The 19,251-nt window shown below is 43.1% G+C and overlaps 1 protein-coding gene across 1 annotated transcript; it reads right to left on the bottom strand.

The window, feature by feature from the left end:
• Positions 1–7,347: 7,347 nt before the first annotated feature.
• LOC138372284 (uncharacterized) lies at positions 7,348–18,973 on the bottom strand. Its single transcript, XM_069337565.1, has 3 exons — positions 18,449–18,973; positions 18,167–18,183; positions 7,348–8,329 (listed from the first exon to the last, which is right to left on the bottom strand). Exons 1-3 carry the CDS (start codon positions 18,971–18,973, stop codon positions 7,348–7,350), a joined length of 1,524 nt encoding a protein of 507 aa, XP_069193666.1.
• Positions 18,974–19,251: the final 278 nt, after the last annotated feature.

Genomic DNA, 19,251 nt, shown 5'->3' with positions numbered 1-19,251 from the left:
GGCTGAGTGGACAGCACGCTGGATATGTAGTCCTGTGGACCGGGGTTCGATTTCCGGCGCCGGTGTAAACGAATGGGCTGAGTTTCTTTAACCCTGATGCACCTGTTACCTAGCAGTGTATAGGTACCTGGGAGTTAGACAGCTGCTACGGGCTGCTTTCTGTATGTGTGTGTAGTTAGTAGCAGTTGACTAAATACTAAATAGCAGTTAGTAGTTAGCAGCAGTTAATAGTTAGTAATTAGTAACAGTTGATTGATTGACAGTTGAGAGGCGGGCCGAAAGAGCAGAGCTCGACCCCCGCGAGCACAACTAGGTGAATACAACTAGGTAAACACAGTTTACACCAGTAGGCCTTCGCCCCAAAAGAGTTCATTACTCGTCATGCAGGTCGGCGTTCAATCCCCGACCGTTCACAAGTGGTTGGGCACCATTCCTTTCCCTCGTCCCATCCCAAATCCTGACCCCTCCCCAGTGCTATACAGTCAAAATGGCTTGGCACTTTCTCCAGATTTAAGGGGGTTTCCAAACCTGCCCTTACCTTGGGGACTTAGGTCACAGAAAGCCACGGGTTGGAAACCGGTCTGCTACATGTAGCATATTCTCCACCACTATCACAAAATATATTGACAAATGAGCTGCTAATAAGAAGGTGTTTTAAGAATTTTTCGGAATATGTGGGGAATTATGAGAATTTTTTCGGTCATTTTTAGGCATTTTGTTAAATATTTTGAGTTGAGAATTTTTGTTATTTTGTCTATATTTCTGGGGATTTTTTTTACATTTTTGTGCAAGTTTTCCCAATTTCTAAGTGTTTTTAAGAATTTCAAGGAATATTTATGATTTTTTCATTTTTTTAGGAACTTTCAGGAATATATCCATGAAGATGAGGAGGTGAATAGTCTGTAGGTGCACATGGGAGGAACCAGCACCGTAACTCTGTACCTCACTCCCAGGGTAGACACTCCCACGGTAGATGTTCCCAGGGTAGACACTCCCACGGTACATGCTCCCAGGGTAGACACTCCCACGGTAGATGCTCCCAGTGTACACACTCCCACGGTAGATGCTCCCAGGGTACACACTCCCACGGTAGATGCTCCCAGGGTACACACTCCCACGGTAGATGCTCCCAGGGTAGACACTCCCACGGTAGATGCTCCCAGGGTACACACCCACGGTAGATGCTCCCAGGGCAGACACTCCTACGGTAGACACTCCCACGGTAGATACTCCCAGGGTAGACACGCCCACGGTAGATACTCCCAGAGTAGACACTCCCACGGTAGATACTCCCAGGGTAGACACTCCCATGGTAGATACTCCCAGGGTAGACACTCCCACGGTAGATACTCCCAGGGTAGACCCCTGTTATGATACAGTGTATACAGACTGCTATTATTATACACTGTGTCCTCACCTGTAAATACAAATCCTAAAATTACTATCATTTATGTAATAATAATATGTCATTCTGGCGTGACCAGGTATATTTGGTCACTTCCATATATGTATACATGTGTGTATGTATGTATACGTGTCAGTGTCTATGTATACGTGTCTGTGTATGTATACGTGTATTCACCTAGTTGTACTCACCTAGTTGAGCTTGCGGGGGTTGAGCTCTGGCTCTTTGGTCCCGCTTCTCAACCGTCAATCAACAGGTGTACAGGTTCCTGAGCCTATTGGGCTCTATCATATCTACACTTGAAACTGTGTATGGAGTCAGCCTCCACCACATCACCCCCTAATGCATTCCATTTGTCAACCACTCTGACACTAAAAAAGTTCTTTCTAATATCTCTGTGGCTCATTTGGGCGCTCAGTTTCCACCTGTGTCCCCTAGTGCGTGTGCCCCTTGTGTTAAATAACCTGTCTATCTACCCTATCAATTCCTCTGAGAATCTTGCATGTGGTGATCATATCCCTCCTAACTCTTCTGTCTCCCAGTGACGTGAGGTTTAATTCCCGTAGTCTCTCCTCGTAGCTCATACCTCTCAATTCGGGAACTAGTCTGGTGGCAAACCTTTGAACCTTTCCCAGTTTAGTCTTATCCTTGACCAGATATGGACTCCATGCTGGAGCCCCATACTCCAGGATTGGTCTGACATATGTGGTATAGAAAGTTCTGAAAGATTCCTTACACAAGATTCTAAAGGCCGTTCTTATGTTAGCCAACCTGGCATATGCCGCTGATGTTATCCTCTTGATATGAGCTTCAGGGGACAGGTCTGGCGTGATATCAACCCCCAGGTCTTTCTCTCTCTGACTCTTGAAGTATTTCATCTCCCAAATGATACCTTGTATCTGGTCTCCTGCTTCCTACACCTATCTTCATTACATTACATTTGCTTGGGAGAGATTCACCCATGGTGAGATTCCGTCCGGGTCAACAGCCTTTCTCACGTCCAGCTCCAATAGGTGCCTCTTCACCTCTTCTCTTGTAATTTCGAACCCTTCCAAGGTCCCCTGATTTGCTGCCTCCTCTCCTAGCGCCGTGACCTCTCCTTGTTCTATTGTAAAGACCTCCTGGAACCTCTTGTTGAGTTCCTCACACACCTCTTTGTCATTCTCTGTGTACCTGTCCTCACCCGTTCTAAGTTTCATCATCTGTTCCTTCACTGTTGTTTTCCTCCTGATGTGACTGTGGAGTAGCTTTGGTTCGGTCTTGGCTTTGACCGAACCTGTGTTCGGTCCGGGTTTGATCTGTGTGTGTGTGTGTGTGTGTGTGTGTGTGTGTGTGTGTGTGTGTGTGTGTGTGTGTGTGTGTGTCTGTGTGTGTGTGTGTGTGTGTGTGTGTGTGTGTCTGTGTGTGTCTGTGTGTGTGTGTGTGTGTGTGTGTCTGTGTGTCTGTGTGTGTCTGTGTGTATGTGTGTGTCTGTGTGTGTGTGTGTGTGTGTGTGTGTGTGTGTGTCTGCGTGTGTGTGTGTGTGTGTGTGTGTGTGTGTGTGTGTGTGTGTGTGTGTGTGTGTGTGTGTGTGTGTGTGTGGGTGTGTGTGTGTGTGTGTTGGAGTCATGATTTCAAGGCAGTCAACCGGCTAATTGGTTATTAAAGATGTAATGATTTATCTATTAGGATTTATTATTATCATTCTAAAAATGATCATTGTACATGTCCCCGTACACTGAGGACTGGAGAACGTGACGCTGAAGTGGTTATTATAGTCTGCCCTGAGAGAGAGAGAGAGGTAAGGGTTAATATTCTGTACAGTTGATAGTGACCTAATGTTGACCTCTGGGCTGATTTTAGTGACCTTCCTCGCTAGTAGAAAGGAGACGTTGGGTGATTTGTCTTGATCTTTGGCGAGCTGAAGATCATTATATTTGTAGTTATGGGAAGATCATTATATTTGTATTATGGGAAGATCAATATATTTGTATTAGGGGGAAGATCATTATATTTGTATTAGGGGAAGAACATTATATTTGTATTAGGGGAAGATCATTATATTTGTATTAGGGGAAGAACATTATATTTGTATTAGGGGGAAGATCATTAGATTTGTAGTTAGGGGAAGATCATTATATTTGTATTAGGGGAAGATCATTAGATTTGTATTAGGGGAAGATCATTATATTTGCATTAGGGGAAGATCATTAGATTTGTATTAGGGGAAGAACATTATATTTGTATTAGGGGAAGATCATTATATTTGTATTAGGGGGAAGATCATTATATTTGTATTAGGGGAAGAACATTATATTTGTATTAGGGGAAGAACATTATATTTGTATTAGGGGAAAGATCATTATATTTGTAGTTAGGGAAGGTCATTATATTTTTAGTTATGGTAATTTCATTATATTTGTGGTTATGGAAAAATCTTTTCCGATAATAACTTACTAATTTTCGTGGTTTCACGTGACCTTATATTTGTCCAACCTAACCTAACCTTAGTTAGGTTAGGTTAGGTTAGATTAGGTTAGGTTAGATTAGGTTAGGTTGACAGTCCATGGTTGAGAGTTTAAGGACAGGCATTACCACAGTTGACCCAGGGTAGAAAATCCCAGAGTAGAAACTACTAGGTAGATCCAGGATTGGCACCTTAAGGGTAGATAATCCCAACATTGGGATTGGTAGACACTCCCAGGGGTATCTACCGTCTCCTTACCCCCCATGCCCAACCTCGATAATTAGTACCAGCGAAGCAAAACTATTCATTCCCTCTTTATAACGACTTCGCTAGTAAAAACAGTCTTGGGTCTCGTTAGTTCGTTTGTCGCAACTAACGAGGCAGAGCTAACCAGCGTCGCTCGTAACTCCTCCCATAATCACGTCCGCAGAATGGCCTTACTCTGGAAGACTAATCAGCAAATGGAACTTTTTTTTTTTTGCGAAAGCATTTTGCTTCGGTATATTAGAGTAAACTGGGAAATACCAGGAGTTATAAGCACCAATTGCTTGTTTCCCTCTAATCACGTGGTTGAGAAATGCTAATTGCGTGATGCCATTACTTGAGGAAATATGGAATATTTTTGATTGATGGAGAGCGGGTGGTTACAGGACTTTTGGGGAGTAACGAGGTGGTTTAGGGTAGTTACCGGTAGTTTAGCAGCCCCCAGTTTGTTGTTCGGTTCGACAGATTGGTTTTGGAACGGGAACGGTTTAACGGTACTTCTGGCCTGTTTAACGGGGCTCCTGGACAGTTTAACAGGACTCCTGGACAGTATTATAATTAACTTGCCAAGTACTAACAATCCTGTATGTGTATACAGACCACAAGTGTGTATACATGTGTCCTCGGTGGATACACATGTATACAGACCACGAGTGTGTATACATGTGTCCTCGGTGGATACACATGTATACAGACCACGAGTGTGTATACATGTGTCCTCGGCGGATACACATGTATACAGACCACGAGTGTGTATACATGTGTCCTCGGCGGATACACATGTATACAGACCACGAGTGTGTATACATGTGTCCTCGGTGGATACACATGTATACAGACCACGAGTGTGTATACATGTGTCCTCGGCGGATACACATGTATACAGACCACGAGTGTGTATACATGTGTCCTCGGTGGATACACATGTATACAGACCACGAGTGTGTATACATGTGTCCTTCGGTGGATACACATGTATACAGACCACGAGTGTGTATACATGTGTCCTCGGTGGATACACATGTATACAGACCACGAGTGTGTATACATGTGTCCTCAGCAGATACACATGTATACACACCACGAGTGTGTATACATGTGTCCTCGGCGGATACAGAATGCCTTGACGGCATTCAGACAGGCATCTCTAGTCGCCTTGAATTCTGTAAAAATTGAATAGGCCTATCAGACCGGCCTATCAGACTCTAATGTAACTGAGACATTTCTGTATGCCCTGAGAGGCTCCATAAGTCGTTCGAATTACCTTATGATCAATTTCAGACACAATCAGATTATAACGTTGAACCAATTACCAATTGCCAGTGTTGCATAGCCTTTTATTGGGCATTTCTGCCCATTCCGCTAAGCTGAGAATCATAGATATTTTACCATTTATATAGACCAAAAATGTGTAATTGTAGGTTTGTATTAGTTTGTATTATGACAATTTATGTAGAGAAATATATGTTTGTTTGTCATATTTGTACCAAATGGCGGATTATTGGATCATATTAAATCCATTGCAGCCTCATGGATGTGTTGGGTAGATCACGTGATCAATTCTTATTGGCCGGGGTATCAAGGGATGAGGCGTCGCAGCCAATCACCGTTCAGGAACTGATTCTGACAGGCAGCCGTGATTGGCTCTCACGGAGACAATCATGGTCGTTCATCCACGATGGTAGAGACATGAGGGGTTGACATGATGTAGTGACAGCATGTCTGTGGTTGACATGATGTAGTGCCAGCATGTCTGTGGTTGACATGATGTAGTGACAGCATGTCTGTGGTTGACATGATGTAGTGCCAGCATGTCTGTGGTTGACATGATGTAGTGACAGCATGTCTGTGGTTGACATGATGTAGTGACAGCATGTCTGTGGTTGACATGATGTAGTGCCAGCATGTCTGTGGTTGACATGATGTAGTGCCAGCATGTCTGTGGTTGACATGATGTAGTGCCAGCATGTCTGTGGTTGACATGATGTAGTGACAGAATGTCTGTGGTTGACATGATGTAGTGACAGCATGTCTGTGGTTGACATGATGTAGTGCCAGCATGTCTGTGGTTGACATGATGTAGTGACAGCATGTCTGTGGTTGACATGATGTAGTGCCAGCATGTCTGTGGTTGACATGATGTAGTGCCAGCATGTCTGTGGTTGACATGACAAGGTAACCCTTGACAGACGCAGAACATCATTCAGAGGTTAACACCTTGAAAAACACCTGTCAAGGTAAAACACCTGTAAACGTAAAACACTTGTCAAGGTAAAAAACATGTCAAGGTAAACACCTGTCAAGGTAAAACACCTGTCAATGTAAAACACCTGCCAAGGGTAAACACCTTGACCTTGAGGCAGGAACACCTGTCAGAGGCACAGTAGGAGTTCAACAACATGTCAACAACAACAGCTCGCAGAAAACAAACACAGTCTAATATTGACTATATAGTGTTGCATCAAGTATTGAAGTTAATATCACGATGCAACAATTACATTAACCTAATATTTGCAACAAAAAATCGCAAGGTTTATTAACGCAGTGGATTCAAAGCGCAATTAATTCTGGTAAAAAAAAAGACTTTATTTGCTATGGTTGTTATTAGAAAAGTTTAAATTTAATGATCGAGAAATATATATATATATATATTTTAATTTTTTAAAACACGGAATTTTTGAAGGGGTGTGATATTATGGGTTTTGAAAACTTATACTTTAAACTGATCAATGGCTTAAGTATTTTTACTTTACATCGAAGACATTAAATTACTTCTTGAGCAAATAGGAGTCTGAATCAAAGAGGAATGAAAGAATGATGTGAAGAATCAGAAGAAGAATCTCCTTTAGAAGATGAAGAAAAAGACCTTAGATTTAGAAGAATCTAAATCTAAAACCCCTTGTAGGAATGTCTAAACTATCACGTAGTTAGACTAGACATTAGAAACTAAACAAGGAGCTATACTAAAGCTTCCAGAAAGTCATCAGTCAGTGACCTGATCTCTTTCCGTCAGTGACCTCTTTCTCACGCTCTCTCTCTCTTCTCTCTCTCTCTCTCTGCCCATTGTTTCTTGCCGGCGCCCGGGATGGAACCCGGGACCACAGGATCACAAGTCCAGCGTGCTGTCCGCTCGGCCGACCGGCTTCCTAGGTAATTATAGTTAGTAATTATAAGTTATGATAATTAGGTTTTTGTCTTAAGTTTATTGGACGTCTGAGCGTAGTATTGTACATTATGGTAAGAAAATGCTAATAAATCTCATGATGAAGCTAATGAGTGAAGCCTCCTGTTGAAGCCTGCGGTTGAAGCCTCTATAAGGAAGCCTGCAGTTGAAGCCTCCATAAGGAAGCCTGCGGTTGAAGCCTCCATAAGGAAGCCTGCGGTTGAAGCCTCCATAAGGAAGCCTGCAGTTGAAGCCTCCATAAGGAAGCCTGCGGTTGAAGCCTCCATAAGGAAGCCTGCGGTTGAAGCCTCCATAAGGAAGCCTGCAGTTGAAGCCTCCATAAGGAAGCCTGCGGTTGAAGCCTCCATAAGGAAGCCTGCGGTTGAAGCCTCCATAAGGAAGCCTGCAGTTGAAGCCTCCATAAGGAAGCCTGCGGTTGAAGCCTCCATAAGGAAGCCTGCGGTTGAAGCCTCCATAAGGAAGCCTGCGGTTGAAGCCTCCATAAGGAAGCCTGCAGTTGAAGCCTCCATAAGGAAGCCTGCGGTTGAAGCCTCCATAAGGAAGCCTGCAGTTGAAGCCTCCATAAGGAAGCCTGCGGTTGAAGCCTCCATAAGGAAGCCTGCGGTTGAAGCCTCCATAAGGAAGCCTGCGGTTGAAGCCTCCATAAGGAAGCCTGCGGTTGAAGCCTCCATAAGGAAGCCTGCGATTGAAGCCTCCATAAGGAAGCCTGCGGTTGAAGCCTCCATAAGGAAGCCTGCGGTTGAAGCCTCCATAAGGAAGCCTGCGGTTGAAGCCTCCATAAGGAAGCCTGCGGTTGAAGCCTCCATAAGGAAGCCTGCGGTTGAAGCCTCCATAAGGAAGCCTGCGGTTGAAGCCTCCATAAGGAAGCCTGCGGTTGAAGCCTCCATAAGGAAGCCTGCGGTTGAAGCCTCCATAAGGAAGCCTGCGGTTGAAGCCTCCATAAGGAAGCCTGCGGTTGAAGCCTCCATAAGGAAGCCTGCGGTTGAAGCCTCCATAAGGAAGCCTGCGGTTGAAGCCTCCATAAGGAAGCCTGCCGGGGCCCACAAGTCCCGCATAAAATATCTCCCCTTCTCACAGTTCTGAATTTCAACTAGAAGCTTCCGATTTGCCGGCCTCGTGGTCCTTGTACTTGTCACCTTCCTCACACCCCTAAGCGTTTCTCGCCTCCCTAAACGCTTTGGCAAAAATATTTTTAGAATGACTTTTTTACCAGCCTTTTTTTCCCCTCGTGCATAATGGATTACAAGAATCTCAATCTATTTTATCCGCATAGAAACAATATGTCCATGATGTTTTGTATGTTGAAATGTTTAAGGCAAGTGTATGTAACACTACGTCCAAGGCTATAGATGCCGATATTTCTTAAAGTGTGGCAACGGGGCCAACCCCGAGTGGCCTATGACACTCCCATATCCCACATGTGTCATCATGGAAAGTTGGGTGAGGCTAGACCTTTGCATCTGGCCTCCCACCTCAGAGAGACAAACACATACACATTCTTTTTATAGACACAGAACCCAATATTCTTTAGAGATGCAAAACATACAATATTCTTCCAAAGATTCAGAAAACTACTTATTACGAAGAAGTTACAGCGAAGGTGCATTCAACTAGAAGCTACAGAAACCAACTAGGAGCCAAATTGTGACACTAAATAGTTCAGAAAACTTGTCACGGTGGTGGATAACGATGGCTGGGTGGTGGATAACGACGGCTGGGTGGTGGATAACGACTGCTGGGTGGTGGATAACTACGGCTGGGTGGTGGATAACTACGGCTGGGTGGTGGATAACTACGGCTGGGTGGTGGATAACTACGGCTGGGTGGTGGATAACTACGGCTGGGTGGTGGATAACTACGGCTGGGTGGTGGATAACGACTGCTGGGTGGTGGATAACTACGGCTGGGTGGTGGATAACGACGGCTGGGTGGTGGATAACGACTGCTGGGTGGTGGATAACTACGGCTGGGTGGTGGATAACGACGGCTGGGTGGTGGATAACTACGGTTGGGTGGTGGATAACGACTGCTGAGTGGTGGATAACTACGGCTGGGTGGTGGATAACTACGGCTGGGTGGTGGATAACGACTGCTGGGTAGTGGATAACAGTAGTAGGGTGTACGACTCACAGGTCATTTTTTTTTGGGGGGGGAGGACCCCTGTGAGTTGTACGACTCACAGGTAACTTTTTTTTGGGGGGGGAGAGGACCCCTGTGAGTTGTACGACTCACAGGTAACTTTTTTTTTTCTGGAAATTCATGTGTAGCATGTCGGGGGTTTTCAGGTAAATTTTGTCAGTCACAGATTTTAAAAGTAAGGATTTCTTATGAGAAAAATAATTTCCGAGACTTAGAAGTTTGTTAAGGGCTTATGGAACAAATTCAAGTAACGTATGTAGCTCTTTAGGGTTTCCATGAGAACTCTACGGACATATTTTACATGTTTTCAACTTACAAAATCGTCTATGTAAGCCTTAGTTATTCATATAAATTTAGAAAGTTATCTGTATAAGTCAGGGTTTTCAGGGGCTCGTACATCACACCCCCCTCCCTCCCTCCCCCTTACCTCGCAATCTCTCGCGTCACTTTTATTTACCTTACGCCCGGCCAGCCAGACGTCGCATACAGGTTACCTCTTATCTTATCTTATCTTCTCCATAATATCTGGACCGTCCCTCCTCTCTCTCTCTCTCTCTCTCTCCTCTTCATATTATTCCCTCTTCCTATTTTCTGACATACTATTATTTTATTCCTTTTCATTAACCAGTCAATTTTATACAAATCAACCGAAGCATCTCAATGTAACCTTTAATACTGAAACTGTCTCAGAGACTATCTAAGCTGGCCCCAGCTACCTGCCCCAGGCTATCTGCCCGAGGCAATCATCACCTGATTACCTGTCCCAGACATCTACCAGTCATTGTCGGCGTTCGCCACCGTAATAATTTATATATATATATACATTAAGCGTTAATAAAACTTATTTATTTATTTATAATTTATTTAGTCATCTAATTCATAGTTTACACAATTTATAATAAAAGAGTTTATTCCCAGTATTCGCCAATCATTCTCGCTATTAATAAAACAGCCAAACGCTCACTCAGGGGCACACTATCGTTATTACGCTCATTCAGGGGCCCCCTCAGATCGCCAAAGTCTCAGAGGCCTACACTTTCAGTCAGCATTCAATCTTCATCCTGTTCACAAGGTTCCCCCAGCCTAGTCATATCATCATGTCAGTATGTCCTCTGTGCCTGTCTCCTATCAACAACGAAATCGTGCATGTGTGTCAAACACGATGTTTAACATGCCTAGGTGAAATGTCCATCAACGCTCTTCAAGAATGCAGACTGTACTGTATAGGATGCAACGGGCCTACACCGCCTGGACATTTTGACGTAACCTGTACCAGCTGTGGACAACTCTATTGTGCAAATCGTAAGTACCGCTTTTTCTCGCACATTCAATAAACTTTCAAAGAAAATATATATCCGAAACACACATACATACATACATACAGACAGTCAATTTATATATATTATTTTCATTTCAGTTCATGGTTCTACTTCCTGCCCATACTGTCGTTTCTCCGTTAACCAGGAACCTCCCACCGAAGCCAGAAACGTCATTGAACCTCCACCCAAACGCCGTCGCATCATAAATAACCGTACGTTTTCACAATAATTTTCGTAATTTTAAAAGTTAATAATTGTATATTTTAACAAGTGTATAAACAAGTAATAAGTACTCATACAGAAAAATGTTTCCATTACAGGAGTTCCTATTCGTGATCAAGAGAATCTCATACTTTGATGACTCTGTGAATAAGTTTGATGACTTTGAGAACAAGTTTGATAGCTCTGAGAATGACTTTTATGCCTCTGAGAATAACTTTGATGAACAAAGATGTTTTGGAAAGTTTCTCTGAAGAACGAAAGTGACTGAGAATAACTTTTGTTAGCTCTTTGAATAACTTTGATGACTTTGAGAATGACTTCTGAGAACATGGGTAGTATTTGAATGCGTCTTTGATGTAATGAAAAGTAACTTTGATGTCTCGAAGATATCTTGCAGATCAACTTTGATGACAGAGATTAACTTTTGTTGTTTTAGAGATTAATTTTGATAGCTCCGAGAATAACTTTTATGCCTCTGAGATTAACTTTAATGAACGAAGATGTCTTAGAAAGTTTCTCTGATGAACGAAAGGCTACTTAGAGAATAGCATTTTGATGACTGAGATTAACTTTTGATAACTCTGAGAATAACTTTGAGGATGCGAGTAAATTTTTGAGTGTTTGAGAGTGTCTTTTGATATCTCGAAGAGTGCCCTTGAAGTCTTAAAGGATGTCTTTGATGTCTCGAAGGATGTCTTAGAGTGTAACTTTGGTGTCTTTGAGTAAGTCCTTGATGTATTGAAGAGTGTCTTTGATTTCTCGAAGAGTAACTTTGGTGTAACGGAGAGCACCTTTGACTATTTTTCTTACTTAGCGACATATAATTTTAGTTACGAAAGTGTTGAAAAAGTTACATTTGACTATTTTTAGTGCTCCACAAAGTATAAATGTCAGTTAAGAACGACGATGATAGATATCTTTGACTATATTTTCTTACTTGACGATGGATAAAGTTAGTTATGAACAGTGCTGAAAGAAGTTTCCTTTGACAATTTTTAGCTAAGCGAAAGGTTGTTTTAGTTAAGAACGGTGTTGAAAGAGATTAATCCTGACTATTTTCAGATGAGAGAAGTGATATTTTAGTTAAGAAATGACAAGGAAACATGATGAAGTAACTATTTTTAGTTGACCGATGAATACTTTTAGTTGAGCAAAAGACAAAACATGATGAACATGACTTTTTCTGATGATTGGCGGATAATTTTAGTTATGAAATGACAATGAAACATGAAGAACACGGTTATTTTCTGATGAATGGGGAATATGTTTAGTTGTGAACAGTGCTGGAAAGATTCCTTTGACAATTTTTTCTTACTTGATGAAACATAGCGGCTGTTAAGAAAAGTGCTGAAAGAAGTTTCCTTTGACAATTTTCTGTTGACTATGGATAAGTGTAGTTGAAAAATGACGAAAGTGACTATGTTTCAGTTGATTGGCGAAAGATTTTTAGTTAAGAAGTTACAAGAAAGGTTTGTCTTTGTAAATTTGGAACGGCAGAAAAAATTTGAACTGAGCTTGCTGTGAACATTTATAGAACATGGAATGAACACAGAAAACATGGAAAAAATGTGAAGAACACAGCTGAATATAGAGAAAATATGCAAATACAGGGGGACAAGAGCTGGAGCTCTGTAACTGACTTGATCTTATTTACTACGTCTGAAATATGACTGTTTAAAATTTCAGGGGGATTGGACTGCTAGTAGCGAAAATGTGGTCTCTGTCAAATTTGGGTCTTTAATTGGACTCTGATTAATTTCGATCATGAACTGGACTCTGAATATTTTGGCACAAAGTAGACTCTGGCGAATTTTGCTAGAAAACTGGACTCTGATGAATTTCGATCAAGAACTGGACTCTGTCAAATTTTCACAGATTACAGGACACTGATGAAATTTGCTCACAAAGTAGACTCTGGCGAATTTCTGTTGATAATTGGACTCTGATGAAATATGAGCTTAAAACTGTCTCTGACGAATTTTGCTCTCAAAGTAGACTCTGGCGAATTTCTGTTGATAATTGGACTCTGATGAAATATGAGCTTAAAACTGTCTCTGACGAATTTTGCTCTCAAAGTAGACTCTGGCGAATTTGAGCATAAACTGGACTCTGATGAAATATGAGCTAAAAACTGTCTCTGACTAATTTTGCTCACAAAGTGGACTTTGTTCATTTTTAGGTATAAAATGGTCTCTGATGAAATATGAGCTAAATACTGTCTCTGACTAATTTTGCTCACAAAGTAGACTCTGACGAAAATTGGGTATAAAATGGACTCTGTCAAATTTTCGCAGATTACAGGACTCTGATGAAATATGAGCTAAAACTGTCTCTGACTAATTTTGCTCTCAAAGTAGACTCTGGCGAATTTTCGGTATAAACTGGACTCTGATGAAATATGAGCTTAAAACTGGGCTCTGTTCAATTTGGGTCTTTACAGATGAAATAGCCGTAAATGGATATAAAACTAAATGTTATGGATAAGTGGTCTGTTTTCTTTAACAAAACATCTAAGACAATATTCTCTGAAAATGGTCCTTTTACAAATTCGGTCATAAACATATAAATAAACTTCTATGACTATTTGAAACTCTGAAAAAAAATAGCAGTAAGGAAATAGGAGGAGAGAGAGAGAGAGGGACGGTCCAGATATTATGGAGAAGATAAGATATGATAAGAGGCGACTGGCTGGCCGGGCGTAAGGTAAATAAAGGTGACGCGAGAGATTGCGAGGTAAGGGGGGAGGGAGGGGGTGTGAGGTACGAGCCCCTGAAAACCCTGACTTACACAGATAACTTTCTAAATTTACATGAATAACTAAGGCTTACATAGACGATTTTTGTAAGTTGAAAACATGTAAAATATGTCCGTAGAGTTCTCCTGGAAATGCTGTGACACAAACATGAATTTGAATTTCTCCTATAAGAACTTTAACAAAGTTGTATGAACTTATTTTCATCATAAGAAATTTTTAACAAACTTCTAAGATCTCAGAAATTACTTGCTCATAAGAAATCCTTACTTCCAAATCTGTGACTCCCCAAATTTACCTGAAAACCCTGGCTCCACACAGACGATATTTGACCTGAAAACCCTGGCCCGCACAGACGATTTTGGACCTGAAAACCCTGGCCCGCACAGACGATTTTTTCCCCTTTGGACCTGAAAACCCTGGCCCGCACAGACGATTTTTTCCCCAGAAAAAAAAATTACCTGTGGCTCTTACAGTCCACAGGGGTCCTCTCCCCCCCAAAAAAAATGACCTGTGGCTCTTACTCCCTACTACTGATAACGACAGCTGGGTGGTGGATAACGACGGCTGGGTGGTGGATAACGACGGCTGGGTAGTGGATAACGACAGCTGGGTGGTGGATAACGACAGCTGGGCGGTGGATAACGACTGCTGGGTGGTGGATAACGACGGCTGGGTGGTGGATAACGATGCCTGGGTGGTGGATAACGATGCCTGGTAGTTGGATAACGATGCCTGGGTGGTGGATAACGATGCCTGGGTGGTGGATAACGATGGGTAGGTGGTGGATAACCAGATAATTAGAGGTAAAAAGGTAAAGGTTCTTTCTTTACAGTGGTGTCACTAACGTCACTACACTAAGGAAAGATCTTTACTGAACAACAATGCTACGTGAGAACCTCATAGGGAAATTCCTTCAATCTGTTAACAGTAGACAACTTTAATAGTTGACTCTGAAGCTACAATGAGCACAGAAGAGCAGTTAAAACAACTTTATCTATGTCTGTTAATCTGTGTCCGAGGCTGGAGGCCAGATGCTTGCGGTTAGTCTCACCAACCTTTGCATGATGACTGGTGAATGTATGGGGAGTGTCATAAGAGGGGGATGGGGTCGACCTTCATGCCCCTCTTTAAGTAGGATTGGCTCCTATTGTGGCAGTCAACGACTCCTATGAAGTCCGAAATGGTGATTTGGTTTCCATAGAGTTTTTATCGGATTTTTTCAGCAGTGCATCTCATAAGATAACCACAAAGTGACAATAACAAAGTGGTTGGATTGTGTATTTGCTGGGAATGTATATGGCATCCCTGCCAACACTCAATGGTCCCTATTGTTACCCTGTTACAACTTGTTGCAAAGTTTTGAACACATTTTGATATAAAGTTGTTATATATGGCGTGTTAGAAGGTGTTACAACTAGTTAGAAGGTGTTAGAAGGTGTTACAACTTGTTAGAAGGTGTTAGAACTTGTTAGAAGGTGTTAGAACTTGTAAGAACGTGTTAGAACTGTTAGAACTTGTTAGAACTTGTAAGAAGGTGTTAGAACTGTTAGAACTTGTTAGAACTGTTAGAAGGTGTTAAAACTGTTAGAACTTGTTAGAACTGTTAGAAGGTGTTAGAACTGTTAGAAGGTGTTAGAACTGTTAGAAGGTGTTAGGACTGTTAGAAGGTGTTAGAACTGTTAGAAGGTGTTAGAACTGTTAGAAGGTGTTAGAACTGTTAGAAGGTGTTAGAACTGTTAGAAGGTGTTAGAACTGTTAGAAGGTGTTAGAACTGTTAGAAGGTGTTAGAACTGTTAGAAGGTGTTAGAACTGTTAGAAGGTGTTAAAACTGTTAGAAAGTGTTAAAACTTGTTCAAACATTGCAGCAACGTTGTAGTTTGGTCGTGTGATTGTCGAGATGTTCTTAGAGAGAGAGAGAGAGAGTTAGGTCATCCGGGTACTCCATATAGTACCATAAAATAGCAGGTGTGTTTGTCTCCAGGTGTGGAGGGCAGCTGCTGGCCTCATTAAATGTTGTAATGTTGCAGGAATACAAGTGATTGTTGTGTGAGAGTCAAAGGGGTCATTGCCCCCCCCTTCCCTCATTGAGGGTAGTTGGCCCCCCTATATGCTCCCCCTCCGCGAAGTCGTTCATGTGAAATATTATGTGCGGAGTCCGTAGACTTTCTACTTTGTGTCAAAGTTTGTATATCCAGTAGTGCCACGTCAATCATAGATATCTCTAGCCTAGGCCTGATGCAGTGTTGCCACGTCCATCGTGGTAGCCAGAAGCAATATAAAAGGTCTCCAAATCACTTTTTAAAGTATGATTCGCTAGTCATGATCGGCCGACCAGCTAGGTTTAGGAGCTGGTCGGCCGAGCGGACAGTACGCTGGACTTGTGATCCTGTGGTCGTGGGTTCGATCCCAGGCGCCGGCGAGAAACATTGGGCAGAGTTTCTTTCACCCTATGCCCCTGTTACCTAGCAGTAAAATAGGTACCTGGGTGTTAGCCAGCTGTTACGGGCTGCTTCCTGGGGGTGGAGGCCTGGTCGAGGACCGGGCCGCGGGGACACTAAAAAGCCCCGAAATCATCTCAAGATAACCTCAAGATGATTCGCGAGTCATGATTCACGAGTCATGATTCACGAGTCATGATTCACGAGTCATGATTCGCGAGTCATGATTCGCGAGTCATGATTCACGAGTCATGATTCATGAGTCATGATTCACGAGTCATGATTCACGAGTCATGATTCACAAGTCATGATTCACGAGTCATGATTCGCGAGTCATGATTCACGAGTCATAATTCACGAGTCATGATTCACTAGTCATGATTCGCCAGTTTTGCCATTTGCCACGACGGAGGGTTCAGGAAGCGGCACATGATCGCTCACAACCTATTTTTCCCAAGTGACGCGAGACCTTTTACCTAATGCACTTCCCTAGCAGCGATTTGGGTATCCTGCCACCCCGACCCTCGTTCGAACCCCGGCAAGATCAGTAACAAACGTCGTCTTCGCTTACCTCGGCACATTTATCAAGCTTTATCTCTCCTCTCCACTTTCCGGCGGCGGTAAATCACAAAAATGTTCCTTTTATTTTCTCCTCCTAATTTCTGTGTCGTCTGAGATCTCTGGCCATCAGCATGTGTCATGTCTAGCTCCGCAGCCCCGCCTCCGCCTCCTGTGGCTCTTGTGCCACTTCTCTTCTTCTCTCTTTCTTCCTGTTTCATACATCCTTGTGTGTGTATAGTGACCTCTACACTTCCCTGTGTGTGTATAGTGACCTCTACACATTCCTGTGTGTGTATAGTGACCTCTACACTTCCCTGTGTGTGTATAGTGACCTCTACACATTCCTGTGTGTGTATAGTGACTTCTACACATCCTTGTGTGTGTATATTGACCTCTACACATCCCTGTGTGTGTATAGTGACCTCTACACATCCTTGTGTGTGTATAGTGACCTTTACACTTCCCTGTGTGTATAGTAACATCTACACATCCTTGTGTGTGTATAGTGACTTCTACACATCCCTGTGTGTGTATAGTGACTTTTACACATCCCTGTGTGTGTATAGTGACTTTTACACATCCCTGTGTGTGTATAGTGACTTCTACACATCCCTGTGTGTGTATAGTGGCCTCTACACATCCTTGTGTGTGTATAGTGACTTCTACACATCCCTGAGTGTGTATAGTGGCCTCTACACATCCTTGTGTGTGTATAGTGACTTCTACACATCCCTGAGTGTGTATAGTGGCCTCTACACATCCTTGTGTGTGTATAGTGACTTCTACACATCCCTGAGTGTGTATAGTGGCCTCTACACATCCTTGTGTGTGTATAGTGACTTCTACACATCCCTGTGTATGTATAGTGACCTCTACACATCCCTGTGTGTGTGAGGGAGTGTGAGAGAGAGAAGCTGAGAGAATGAGGACTCTGGTATGAGGGAGAGAATGAGGACTGGGGTGTGAGGGGGGGGGGATTATGAGGGGGGGGGGCAGGAGGTGTGGGGGGGGAGGGACTAGAGGGTGCAGCAGGCAGCTTTAACTAACACTACCCAGTAGGGCTGCTGGCTGGTGTGGGATACATCCAGCCCTATCTACACACCTGCACACATACCCATCTACACACCTGCACTCATGCCCATCTACACACCTGCACTCATACCCATCTACACACCTGCACTCATACCCATCTACACACATACCCATCTACACACATACCCATCTACACACATACCCATGTACACACCTGCACTCATACCCATCTACACACCTACACACATACCCATCTACACACCTGCACTCATACCCATGTCCTCACGGCTGAGCAGACAGCGCTCAGTCCTCGTAAGATTGGATTCCCGGTCGAGGCAGAAGCAAATGGGATGATATTCTTTCACCCTGATGTTCCTGTTCACCTAGCTGTAAATATGTACCTGGGAGTTAGAGCAATCTGCGGTAGATGTGATTGCACTTATAAGGGTTTTAATTGCACTAAATTGAAGTAACAGCAGAGGGAGGGGAAAGAGAATTATCAGGGTGAAAGCGCCAAGCCATTACGACTATATAGCACTGGGAAGGGGTCAGGATAAGGATTAGGGATGGGACGGGGGAAGGAATGGTGCCCAACCACTTGTGAACGGTCGGGGATTGAACGCCGACCTGCATGATGCGAGACCGTCGCTCTACCGTCCAGCCCAAGTGTTCACTACAGTTACATGTGTATGTGTGTTCACTCCAGTCACATATGTACGTGTCTTCACTTCAGTCACATGTGTACGTGTGTTCACTTCAGTCACATGTGTATGAGTGTTCACTTCAGTCACATGTGTACGTGTCTTCACTTCAGTCACATGTGTATGAGTGTTCACTCCAGTCACATGTGTACGCGTGTTCACTCCAGTCACATGTGTACGCATGTTCACTTCAGTCACATGTGTACGCGTGTTCACTCCAGTCACATGTGTACGCGTGTTCACTTCAGTCACATGTGTACGCATGTTCACTCCAGTCACATGTGTACGTGTGTTCACTTCAGTCACATGTGTACGCGTGTTCACTCCAGTCACATGTGTACGCATGTTCACTCCAGTCACATGTGTACGTGTGTTCACTCCAGTCACATGTGTATGCGTGTTCACTCCAGTCACATGTGTACGTGTGTTCACTCCAGTCACATGTGTACGCATGTTCACTCCAGTCACATGTGTACGCGTATTCACTCGAGTCACATGTGTACGCATGTTCACTCAAGTCACATGTTCACGCATGTTCACTCCAGTCACATGTGTACGCATGTTCACTCCAGTCACATGTGTACGCATGTTCACTCCAGTCACATCTGTAATGCATTGTATAATTCTCTAACGACTAAATCTTCAAAATCTAAACCACTGGAGAGTCCAATTGTTGTTAAAATGTTTGTTGAACAAACTATTACTTCTACAGCTGAAAAGAGAAAAAGAGAAAATGTGGATAAGCATCCTAAAAAAATCCAGTTTTCACTCCCACAGCCAGCAAT

The sequence above is a fragment of the Procambarus clarkii genome, chromosome 38 (assembly GCF_040958095.1).
Source record: "Procambarus clarkii isolate CNS0578487 chromosome 38, FALCON_Pclarkii_2.0, whole genome shotgun sequence".
In the NCBI taxonomy this organism is placed as follows: domain Eukaryota; kingdom Metazoa; phylum Arthropoda; class Malacostraca; order Decapoda; family Cambaridae; genus Procambarus; species Procambarus clarkii.
Note: the sequence above shows the minus strand (reverse complement) of the source record. Positions and strands in the feature narration are given on the sequence as shown.